Raw genomic sequence first — 12010 nt, 5'->3', positions numbered from 1 at the left:
TGTGTAAATTGATTTTAAGGCACGCCCTTACCCCCAGCTTACAGTGTGAAATAACTCAAAAGTCGTCGTGATGAGAAGACAAGCCCAAAATATGTGGAGAACCATCATCGAGGGGTGCCACTGTTTCTGCTTTCAAAATACATTCCCAGGCCAGCAAACACACAACACACATTCTTATGCTTCCAGTTTGGAGTGTTATATGAGTCTCAAAATGTTGTTTGAATATGTGATTAACATATGGCGAGGGCAACAACATTGAAACGCTTTGTTTCATATTTTTGGGGGAGCAAAGCTTCAATTTATTTTCCATATTAATACAATGTATTTTTTCCAACATTGAAAAAAGAACACTAGTATTTTTAATACATTATAAATTATTACTGAATCATTGCATCTCTGAATCAACCCAAGGAGTCATCGTCATTAATACTCGCTTATCACAGCTGCATTGTACAACATATCAGACGGCACAGGAAGTAAAGTCACAATGATCCTGGACTCAGTATCGCTCATTTTCCCTGATAGCTCTTTTCTTTCTCTTTAACTTTATTCATAGCACGCCCACATCAACTGTAAGGCAGCGTCAAGCAAGCAGCAAACATAAACAACAAGTGAGTAGTGCTTCCATAGGATGCCAAGACCGAATCGCCAGCATTTCTGTGCCGTTAGTAAGCATCAATAAAACAACAGCCATCTGTATGCAGCCGGTTCAATTTTGAACTATGTGGGTCTTTTCTATGAGAGGGTGCTGGCAAAACACCTTGTCTTTAGAGGATTTTGAAACAGATATGTCCATCAACAATCTTATAATTTTACTCTTTCTATGAGACATAGAAAGTATTACATTTAGTAATATAATATATAAAATAATATATTGTAAAAAAGTTCTTCTAAAATGTGTAACATAAAACATAAAAATCCGACTGAGCTCAGCTTGTAATTAAAGCTCGCGTAATCGAATGCATGTTTACAACTGTCAACTGCTTTAATATTGAGCTTCTGTTGCAAGCTCCAGCACATAAATAAAGTCCCTCCCCCCTCCGATTTCACTGACATACATTTTTTGTCCGCATTTTTTCTGGCTCTGCATTTGCTGCTCAGCACCCTAGTGAATAAGAACTTTAACCAGAAGAGCAGGGGCGCTGCCGCCACAACGTCTAAACATGAAAAACAACCCCCATAGTCACCCCACTCTTCTTCTTCTCTCAGTCGTCTTCGAAAGCAGGCTACGGCCCTCGTTACTCGTTTAGCATTCCAAGTACGACGCATTTACTTTCTGATAAATAATTTACCCAAAATATATAGGTTTATATACACGTATACATATACATATATATACACATACACACACATATATATTTATATATGATTTTGTCTATCTGCGTGTACTGTTACATTTTGGGTTTGTTTTATGATTCAAATTAAACAAAATGGCAAGTGTGCAAAATTTTAATTTTTTCTAAATTTTTTCATACGAATTCCAGGGTGCGACGCTAAAAAAAATGTGTTTTGGAGGGTTGTTCTCTTGTTTTTTTTTTTTTTTTTTTTTTTTTTTTTTTTTTTGCACAAACGTTTGCACAAGATGTTGCACAAGTGTTGTTTGCCTAGAGAAATGAAAAACAATTTGTATTTATTTACAATTTAAATAAAAATAAAACAATAAGTGTGCAATTGGCTGTACCGTAATAAAATTGTCTATTTGAACATTTTTGCTTTTCTGTCTGGGTCTTACGCTTAAACGAGCCGCAAATAAATTTACACATTTGCCTGTGAAATCGCCACGTGGCGCCTCGAAACGAACAAATTATTTGTTGTTTAGCCGGGTCGAGGGTAAGTACATGTATGCGGTAATTTTAAATGATTAGTCAATGCTTACCAATGAGACAATATTGTAATGCCCTAGAAGTTCTGCCAGATATTTTGGATTTCAGTTTCCATATGAACGTAGTACATGAGTTTTTTATATTACTATAACCAAGTCCCCAAAAATCAAGTAGAAAACTAGCCCTGTCTTGAGTGGCCGTCCCCTTGTTCTCTGGGCATGAATATACTTGGAAAAGCTTTCTAAATAATTAGGAATTTACTGTTTTTTTTTTTGTTTTTTTTTTTATACCCTGAACCCATTGAAAATGGGAAATCCGGGCATAATAGTTTTGTGAAAAAGTATGTAACGGGCAGAAGGAGGCGTGGCAGACCCCACAAATATATATAAAAAGTATATATAAAATAAAAAACGTTCATCATTAAAAAACAACTGTTATATCTACGGAACATATCCTCTCTTTACCAGGAGGCTTTAACAATAAGCCCAAGTTTTGCAAAGCAAAGGAAGACCATTAGAAGAAGCAATAAACGTTTGCTGAATCTACCGATAGCGGCTTCTCAGATATACGACCCCTCTCCCCTCTATTTCTGTCAAGAAGGAAGTTACTAACATTGATGAATGTTCTGCATAATGGGGACTATGAGCTGCCGCCTTGATTTATAACTCTAATAAATACAAGTTTATCAGTTCGCAACCGTTGAATACATAATTACACAACCAATTAGGAGAGCATATGTTTAAGCCGCAAAACCTAAAACAAAAATCATGCAACGAATCAATATAACCAGCATCGCTAGCAGTTATGGGTCAAATTGTCATAGACGTGTTTAAACCGAAGCTGCAACTTCGTGAATATTCAAGCAGTCCCAAAGGTAGCTTGAAACACTTTCAATCTAATTCCTGAAAATTAGTTCAATTAATCTGATGTTATTCACTAAATTCGGTATAAAGTGCAGTTGCCAAACAAAAAATTAAAGAGAAGGTTATAAATGGTTGGGCCAATTAAGTCTTGGACTCTAGCTCTGCCTTTATCCTATCGATCTATACGCGAAAGCCTTGAATGCAAGGGATGAAGCCCATATGCCCACAGTTAGTTCCAAGTCTACAAATATCTAGGCACATATTTTAGCATCTTATATGCGCCAAACGGAGCGCGACTATGTTCGCAATAACTGGCGGGCATCCACATCTACAATATAAAAGACATGCCCCATACGCTCAAACACACACTAAGTTACTCAGACAGTATATGTGTGAGTGCGCACATTTGATGATTAATTGCAGTCAAGATGATAAATGATTGGGGGTAATAGGAGTAGCAACGGCAAGCGCCACTCAAAGTAGTACAGGGAAGCTGAAAGCAGCTAGTACCCTGCGATGCGAACGTGGAGACGGCTCAGATATCTGGTTTGATTCCAAGAGTTTTTAGCAACAGCCACGGTTCGAGGGTTGTGTCTCTATGGAGGCTCGGCTCGTATGCTTAGTTTAGCCTGCTTGCAAGTATTTAAGGCAGACAGACGAATGGTCCTCACGTTTTGCGCCACGCTGAGAATATTTTTAGCAATTGCACGTACTTGGGATTGCTTTTCCTTTGTTGTTGTTGGTTTGCTCGCTGCTTCGAAAATTTTTCAAACAAAAATTTGCTTGGTATTCGTTTGGCACCCTAGGACCGCTCGACAGTCAAAAGGAATTCGTTGACGACGTGTTACTCAATGATGTGGGCGTTGTAGTTGTTACTGCCTTCAGCTTATTATCTTTATGCGTACATGTGTAGATGTCTCGAATATATACGCATCTATCTTCATGAATTTTCCAGTTCCAATGCCCAGCATTTTACTCTCGCTTTCGCATTTTGGTTTCTTCTTTTTTTTTCTTATTTAATTTTTCTTTTTAGCATAGTACGTGCTATTTTGGGCTTGTTACGTTTTTGGCGTGTTTAACGTTAACTGCTGATTGTGTATTGTGCGTAAAGCTGGCTGGGAATATGTACTCAGACCCCAACGCAGTCAGAGTGATTTCGGCACTTGTCTTGGGCAAAATAGCAATACCATTGCACATAAAGATATTATGTATGCCGTATGCCGAATCTATATGAATTCATAATAGGCCCAGAGAACTCGGCACTCAACCTTAAGGTGACGATATTAAGCATTCACACTGAAATAATGCATGCTTACAAGTTCTTAGCAAAAGTTAAAATTTTTATTATCCTTTAAAAATGTATGAGTAAAACTTATTATTTATGTATATGTCGATTTTGGGCTAAATATGTTTTATATATATGAACAAACTCAATTTTACAGTAGCACAAATAGATACAGATGTTTTCTTGCACACAGATAAAGATACAAATGTAGCTTTGGTTGTTTATCTTTGCCACTGTAAAAACAACTGCCAGCTGTCTGAAATTCCAGACAAGTGCTCGGTACAAATGACGCAGCATAGGCGCAAGAAGATAAAGTGGGAGAACATTTTAAGTAAAACAGAGGCAGGGCACACAGAGAAAGCGGAAGTCCCCGGAAGTCAACGGGAAATAAACAATACATCCGTCGCACAAAGTATATTAATTACAACGCGATTGCTCGTTCAATAATTCGTTCATATTCTTTTTTCATCAATCCAAGCCACTTATATAGTGTGTATGAAGTTATCCTTGAACATGTTCCAATTAAAACTTTATAGCACCAACTAAAACTGTGTTCTAGCAGAAGAGCTAACCTAAGCTAAGAACCTTAGAAACCTGCAACATTTGGCAACATCTTTTCACTTTTTGAAAACAGTCAAAATATTTCAAGAACTAGATTTTTCAAATCGGATGCATGTGTCCATATATAGTATATGCAGTAGTGCTCACCCACAGCCACCAAATTTATATTTCTATTTAAACTGAAATCAAAAATGTTTCCAATGTTCAGTAAAATGGCGAAACACACATTTATAAATAGTGAGGATTTCAATGGGGCACATGCAAATAATTAAAATAAATAAATGCCGCAATAATCAAATAAAATATTTAAGCAATGTAGCGAGTGTTCTACATAGTGAGTAAACAAATTTAGAAAAGCCAGTATGTAGCTTGAATATATGCATTGACTTGAATCTAAGATATAGATTCTAGAGACTACGTAGATAGAAAGCATTGAACAGTATCTACCTTATCTTTTTGCATGCCTGTGTATTGCGAGTTGCGCTTGACATGGGCCGCATATAGCCAAGCAATCGTGTTATGCGTCACATGATGATAAGGCGTCAACATTTTTGTTAATAAATGCAAACAAAAATAAAAATACATAGTAAACCGCTAAATCAGCTGGTGTTTCTGATAAGTCAAAGTTGATCGGTTTTTATCACACAGCGCAGAAAATAAAAGAGAGGAATTTAATTCGTACATAAACAGAACGCTGCGTGTGTACATATGTATATATACTCATATACATGTATATATCATGCATATTCATATATATGTGTTTATAAGATATTTTTATTTTCATATCATTTAATATTTGCCAAATGCTCTTTGCAAAATACTTACATATATACATAAGTATAAGTATATATTATGAATATGTATTATTTCACATACATACAAATATATTTATTCAGATGATAACCAACAGCGACGGCGACTGTTTATTTATGACCGCATCAATTTTTTTAATTTTTTTTTTTTTTATTGTAGAAATATATTTATAAAGAAAATACATTCACATTATTTAAATGGTTTATACGTGCCAATGTATTTATTTTTTACGCATTATGCGCAATTTTTACTACTGCTTTGTTTGATTTAAATTAAAATGGAAGAGATTAGAACAGAAAAAGGTGTAGTTCAAACTAAGGATTTTTAAAATGTATGTCCGAAATTTTCTCTCATCAGAGTGTCAGAAATCGTTGATCCAAAATCATAAACAAGTAATGTAATTGCTCAATGTATAAGTCCCTACAAGGCCATTCAAAGCCAAAGATAATATAGAGATTCCCAATTTATATATATGTATATATGTATAATAAAATATACTAGGCGCATGTTGCTTTGACGTCAATTATAGATATATGCGGAAAACACGCGTACTATTTATACTTATTAATGAGGTTTGTAATATACGCTAGTTTTAAGACAAGTCATTCGCTTTCTTCTGCTCACTCACCTGTTGCCATTGATCCTCAATCGACGGCTGTGATGAAAAATAGCCAGTTGTGCATATGCGCTCCAGTTCGTTGAATATATTTCCGCTCGGTAGTATATCCATCTCGAGATCGTCGTCCTCAATAGAAAAAAACTCTAAAGACTCCGTGATGAAGCCGTCCTGTTATTTCTTTCAGGGCTAAAAAAAACTATAGTGATCCCTAAGTTTGCGGTTGTTGTTAGCTATGAACAACAGCAAATTGTTATAGACTTTTTTGATTCACACTCAATGCTACACATATAGATTTTTATGATTTTGATTTAATACTTTGTAAACAATTTAAAGGTATTGCTAGTGAGCAATTTCCTTGGCTTTTACTTGAGTTACACTAGACTGCATCATAGCAAACACACACGAATATAATATGCAGCTAAAAAATACACTTAATATTTCGATTCTATTTTAGTTTTATGTATTTGATTTTCTATATTTTAGCACTTTTAGACACTTTTAATTTTTATTGAATTTACTGGAGCAAACTTCTCAAAATAATTTTTATAGAGGTGTTCCGCTGCAGTCGCTTAGAGCTGTAATATACAAATTTTGTGATATTCATTAATAAGTTATTCGTAAATATATGTATATCTGTAAATTTGATCAACAAATTAATTGAATCATGAATAGAATCATAGGCCAATGTAATTTTTTTCATTTTTTCACAACCTTACGGTCAGAGCAGATTAGGCATATTTTCAGCCAGTTGATTGGCTTTGTATAGATGTGCTCAGATACTCTACGAAGATTCATATAAAGTATATTCTAGAAAAATGCAAATGAGTGTTCTCTGATTATGCATTTTAGGCTTAACAATGCTCAACAGTTTTCACTATCAAAATTTTGGGTCAGTAACCCCATGCATGGGCACACAACTAAAACACACTCAATTGGATGGACAGGCCGTCAGTTGTTGGGACGGTTTGGTATTCGGCTCGAATTTTTGTGATGTCGTCAACAGCCACACGAAGTTGCACTGAGCAGCGAACTCCGAGCAACGGCCTGAAACCCTGATAGGTAGCTGTTAGTGTATTGGCCTGGATTGAGTCGAGTCGAGTAGTTTTGCTTTCGCTTTTGGTTTCGGTTTCGAGTTCGAGCTCGGGATCAAGTTGGAGTTCGAGCCCTGCTGCTCGATATGTTGTATTTTACTTTAATTTCTAAGCGCTTTGTTCGTCCCTCCCCTGTTAAACAACAAAACACATCTACACTCGGGGCCCGTTTCGTTGTCGATTTTTTACTACCTGTTTTTGTTGGCCCTTTTATAACGTATTTTTATTTTTTCTCGTGTTAACTGAAAAAGAACCAACCCGCTGTTAAAGCAACCAGCAACCAGCGACCGACCATGCCGTGTGGTTTGAGTTAAATTTAGTACAGTTTTGTGTTTTTATTTTGTGTCTGGTTTTGTTTTGTTGCAGCACATGGCACACAACGTCAAATTGGTCTGGGCCTGATCTTTGTATTTCGGCTTCAAGCTTCAGAGAGAAGTGTATTTTATGCCCTAGAAACTGTAAGGCGGGAATAGTTTTACCTTTTCTGACTTTTATACCTTGTAAACTCTGTAAAATGCTAACGAAGACAATGCCCTTATTAAATATCATCCTAAAAAGTATTAAACGCAAACAGTAAAAGTACAAAAATTGATTTGACATTGACAATAAAAAGTAAAGCAACATGGAAAACAACAAATTGCAAACAAAAAACATACATCTTTGGTTGGCCTCAGGCCTCACAAATTGAGTGAGGTTTGGCTCTAATTTTCTGTATATACATATATATATATGTGTTGTTAAAGTACTATATCTGATTGTACCGTTTCTACACTTAATAAACCAAATAATAAAAAATAAAAAAAATATCTTTGGTTGGTTTACCCCCTAACCTAATCAGAGTCATCTAGACTTTTGGTAACCGATGGAAGCTTATTAAGCGTATTAAGCCATGGGTGCCAATTATTTTCTTCGAAACAAAAAATTACTCGAAGTTAAACAAGTTAAATGTAAGCGAACTTTTAAATTATCATAAGCTACCCACGCGTTAGGACCAAAGTTTCGCCCACATTCTCTAACCTTATCCGCAGACGTTTCTAAACAGATTTCCAGCAGACTTGAATACAAATACTCGCAAAGCGCATACACAACCTACATTTGCTCTACTCGAATACTCTTCAATCAGCAACTTAACACGAAAAAAATGAAGCGAGTTGGAGGCGGGGTCACGCTCACGTCCGCTTGCAGCCTACGTGCGTTTTAATATGTTTCTCTTCATGCCTCTGATACTGATGCCTTTGCTGATGCAGCTTCGGCTACTATGCGTGAGCATCAGTTGCTTCGTTGTACCTACTTTCTTCCAAGCCTGCCTTATTGTCATGTTTGTTCCTCATCATAGCCTTTAGATCGGCCAAAAAGCTGCTTGCAGCAATTATAAGTTAAGTTAATAAAATGAATAAAATATACATTTAAGTATCTAACGAAAACTTATCTTAATTTTGAAGATATTTTAATACATCGCTCGCCCTGGCACACGCAGAGATTCAAAGGCAAGGCTGACTAGTCAGGTCTTGCGACAACAACAGCAGCAGCAACGTCATCAACAGGCAGCGGCAACATTCTTCTCACCCCAATGCCCACAGTCTTTTTGTTTTGTTTTTGTTTTTGTTTTTTTTTTTCAATTTTCTTTTTCTTTTTGGTTTCAAAAGCAACAAAAACATCAGAGACAACACATGAAATTCATTCCCTGAACTTGATTTGTATAGTATGCCACTTCTATGCCCACTTGCTCTTGGATTCCCCTCTTGATTCGCTATGCATTTCATTTCATTTCATTTCGGTGCTGCTCTTCTTCCCTACGTAACTCTTTCATATTGTTGCCCCGCTGCGTAATATTTCCTGCTCAGCCCATTTATACCCTGCGGCAGCTTTCCCTGCCCAGCAGTCCTCCCCCTCACAACATACATATCAACACTTTGTTCATTTCACACGTGAATTGCTTTAAAATAAAAACGAATGGTAGGAAATTTTCATTGCTGTTTATTTTTCAGACCTTTTGCTTGTTGCTGACTGCCTGCTTGTTTGTTTGTATTTCATTATGAGTGGAATTTTTCCACAGATAAACCATCCAATCAATAAGTATAACCATCGCAATCCTTATTATTAGAAATTCAATTTCTGCTGATGTTGCTTTAAGCAAATCGGCAATGCAAACTGCTGAACAAATTTCAACTATTCATTCCATGTTGATTCTGTGATCAAATTGGCGATATTTTTGAATGTCTTTCATTTTTTTAAACTGCATAAATTTTCAAAAGATTAGTTATTCACCATGACTAACTAACTTTAATTTAACAATTTACAAAATAATATTGGTTTTTATAAATATATCTTCAGAGCTGCAACATGTTGAGGCAATCAACACAAAGATTGTTCGGGATAGGAAAAAAATGTATCATGTATATGTATGTGCATATGTATGCGTTTATTTCTACTGTGTATCTTATCTGGGCGTCATTTATTTTTAGTTGGCAAATTGTGTATGTTTATAAACAAAAGGTAATTTATGCTCTCGACTTTTATTTTTGGTGCAGTCAAATAAATATTAATAAAGATCACGCGTTAATTTAGGCGCAACTTGACGGAACCTCCTTTAAGTCATTAATTTTTGGAACGAACTCACAAGAGTCCCTCATCAAGAGGCAGACATGTGGTGTTCGCATCAATTGGGATTGCGGCAAGCGAGAATTTAGTTATTTTGATTGCTGTGGCTGCTACTGCTGCCGGCTGCTGGCTGCTGGCTGCTCTTCTCATTGAAGATAGTTTACACAGCCGCTACCATCACGTACTGATTATGGACTATACCACACGATTACCAACCGAACTGTAATTGTACTAGCAAGTGCACATTATATTGGAGGTGCAATATTGGTGTCAGTATTACGTATCACTGTATATACGTACTTGAAGTACCAGGAACTTTTGGTTTTATTTGCTATTTACTTTTGGTTGAATGTAAAAAGAAACCGCCTGCAAGTTGAGCCCAGTACAAGCAAGTTCGATTTAATCATAAAACAAATGTGGCACTTGTTTAGCGCGATATACCATATAAACATTTTATATACAGAAATATATAGTAATATTATAATACATACATATATTTACTGCGCTTCAGCAGCCGCACAAAAATGAAATTGAAAATAGAGAAATATAAAGAAAAAACTTGTGCAGGCATGAATCAACCGCATTTTATATTTTCTGCCTTTGGTACGTGATTTAATATTAGAAAACTACTGAGTAGTTCATGCAAATAACTTTTTTTTTTTTTTTTTTTTTTTTTTTTTTGAAATAATAAAATATCTACAACGAACAACAACAAGTGTTCGAGAATATTGTTATGATTGTATGGCATATGATTAAACGCTGGGGTCTGAGGCTTTCAATATTTTTAGCGTGAGTCTCGCGGTCTAGGCGCTGAGTCACTGTGCGGTGGTGGGATGTTGCAGCTTGCAAGCTCGTCTGCTAGAAAGAGATACAAGATGCACTAATGCATGTTCAGCTCTTTGACCAGTAGACGGGCTTTAAATTTGTACTCTCTTCCTCAGATATAGATTTACGTACCTCTTGATGTTGTTGTTGAGGTTGGAGTTGTTACTGCTGTTGCTGAGGTTGCTGCTGCAGCACTTGTTACTTTGACGCACTTTTGCGCAAAACTTGTTTGCACACGAACACACTGAGGCACACTCACACATCAATAAGACGAAGACTTTACACAGTGGATGCCGACTGCCGAATGCCGACAAACAACAACAAACTAAGCGGAGCGTTTGCACTGCAGAGTAAAGCGAGCAAGTTGTGATAAGAATTTAGTTTGCCGTAATTTTGCAATAATCATTTATCCAATTGTGTTTGCGACCGAAGCAGTGGTCAAAATTTTGTTGGTATTTATACTATTTTCTATTTACACTGCAAACGTTTTCACCTTCTGTTTACTTTTGCACAGGTGTTGCTCATCTACTTCTGGTAGGTGCACATATCACTGTATATTCATGGCTGTTTAAGTTGCCACTGTTATAGTCTGCTTTATCGGAGCATACTGTCGTTCACTCATTTCTTATCAAAACTTTGTTTACACCACGCACACATGCAACTTGCACTGGACAACGAATTTAGTACCGTTATAAGGTAGAACAAACAATGGCAAATGACCGATCTGTTAGTTACAGCTTGCAACACCACAAGTGCGTTTCAAATTGTGTGAATTAGTTGCTGGATAAAGAAAATATGCCGCTGCTAATAGTGCGACTGCGGCTTCGGTTGCGGCTGCGGCTGCTGCTGCTGCTGCTGCTGCTGCTGTTTGTGATAACTGCGCTTGCGACTCCGACGCACGCTGAACCGTTAACGTAACCGGTAAAAACAAGACTGTTGCTGCTGTTACTCTCAGAGAGACACAAGTGCAAGTTAAGCGACGCTTAACATGTAAATGTTAAGCGAAAAGAGTCGAACTGTAAGTTAACAGTGCCTATGTTGCGCTCAGAGAGCACACTTCTGCTCTTCGTCTCTTTAATGCGGTGTGTGAAGCAATGAACAGACTCACCACAGCAACGAATTCAACGTCGCGAGTCGCGACGTAATCGTCGGAAATAAAAACTAAAAATGTGAAACAGCACCGTGGTGAGAATGATAACAGTCAGTTCATATTAACATTGCCTAACACAACCAAATTCTGAGGTTGCTCACAAATAATTATAAGTACATATGTACATACATGCAAACGATAAAAGGTAATTAGAGAGTTGATCGCTGGCTATATGTAAATAGAGTAGATATGCACGAAAATTAAATATCTGACAACAAAACTAAGCATTGAACCTAAGACTACAGATTATACATATACAAACTTCAACCATTGATAAATATATTATTTCTGCCGAGGAAACTACGGGTCTATACTAGCGGCGCACTGGCGCATATACTCGAATTCCACCCTCTCGAAAAATTATGATAATAATAATGCA

At 36.6% G+C, this 12010-nt stretch overlaps 1 protein-coding gene across 1 annotated transcript in view; it reads right to left on the bottom strand.

Moving 5' to 3' along the window:
• Positions 1–11418, bottom strand: part of LOC6578240 (Krueppel-like factor luna) — a 79056-nt gene extending 67638 nt beyond the window's left edge. The window contains exons 1-2 of the mRNA XM_044010510.1: positions 10614–11418; positions 5974–6539 (exon numbers count right to left, since the gene is read on the bottom strand). Of these exons, the coding sequence (XP_043866445.1) occupies positions 5974–6075 (102 nt within the window). The 5' untranslated portion in view covers positions 6076–6539; positions 10614–11418. The remainder of the gene's footprint in view (positions 1–5973; positions 6540–10613) is intronic.
• Positions 11419–12010: the final 592 nt, after the last annotated feature.

Source organism: Drosophila mojavensis, unplaced genomic scaffold, assembly GCF_018153725.1.
Source record: "Drosophila mojavensis isolate 15081-1352.22 unplaced genomic scaffold, ASM1815372v1 contig_80, whole genome shotgun sequence".
Classification (NCBI taxonomy): Eukaryota; Metazoa; Arthropoda; class Insecta; order Diptera; family Drosophilidae; genus Drosophila; species Drosophila mojavensis.
This window is presented reverse-complemented; position numbering and strand designations above follow the sequence as displayed.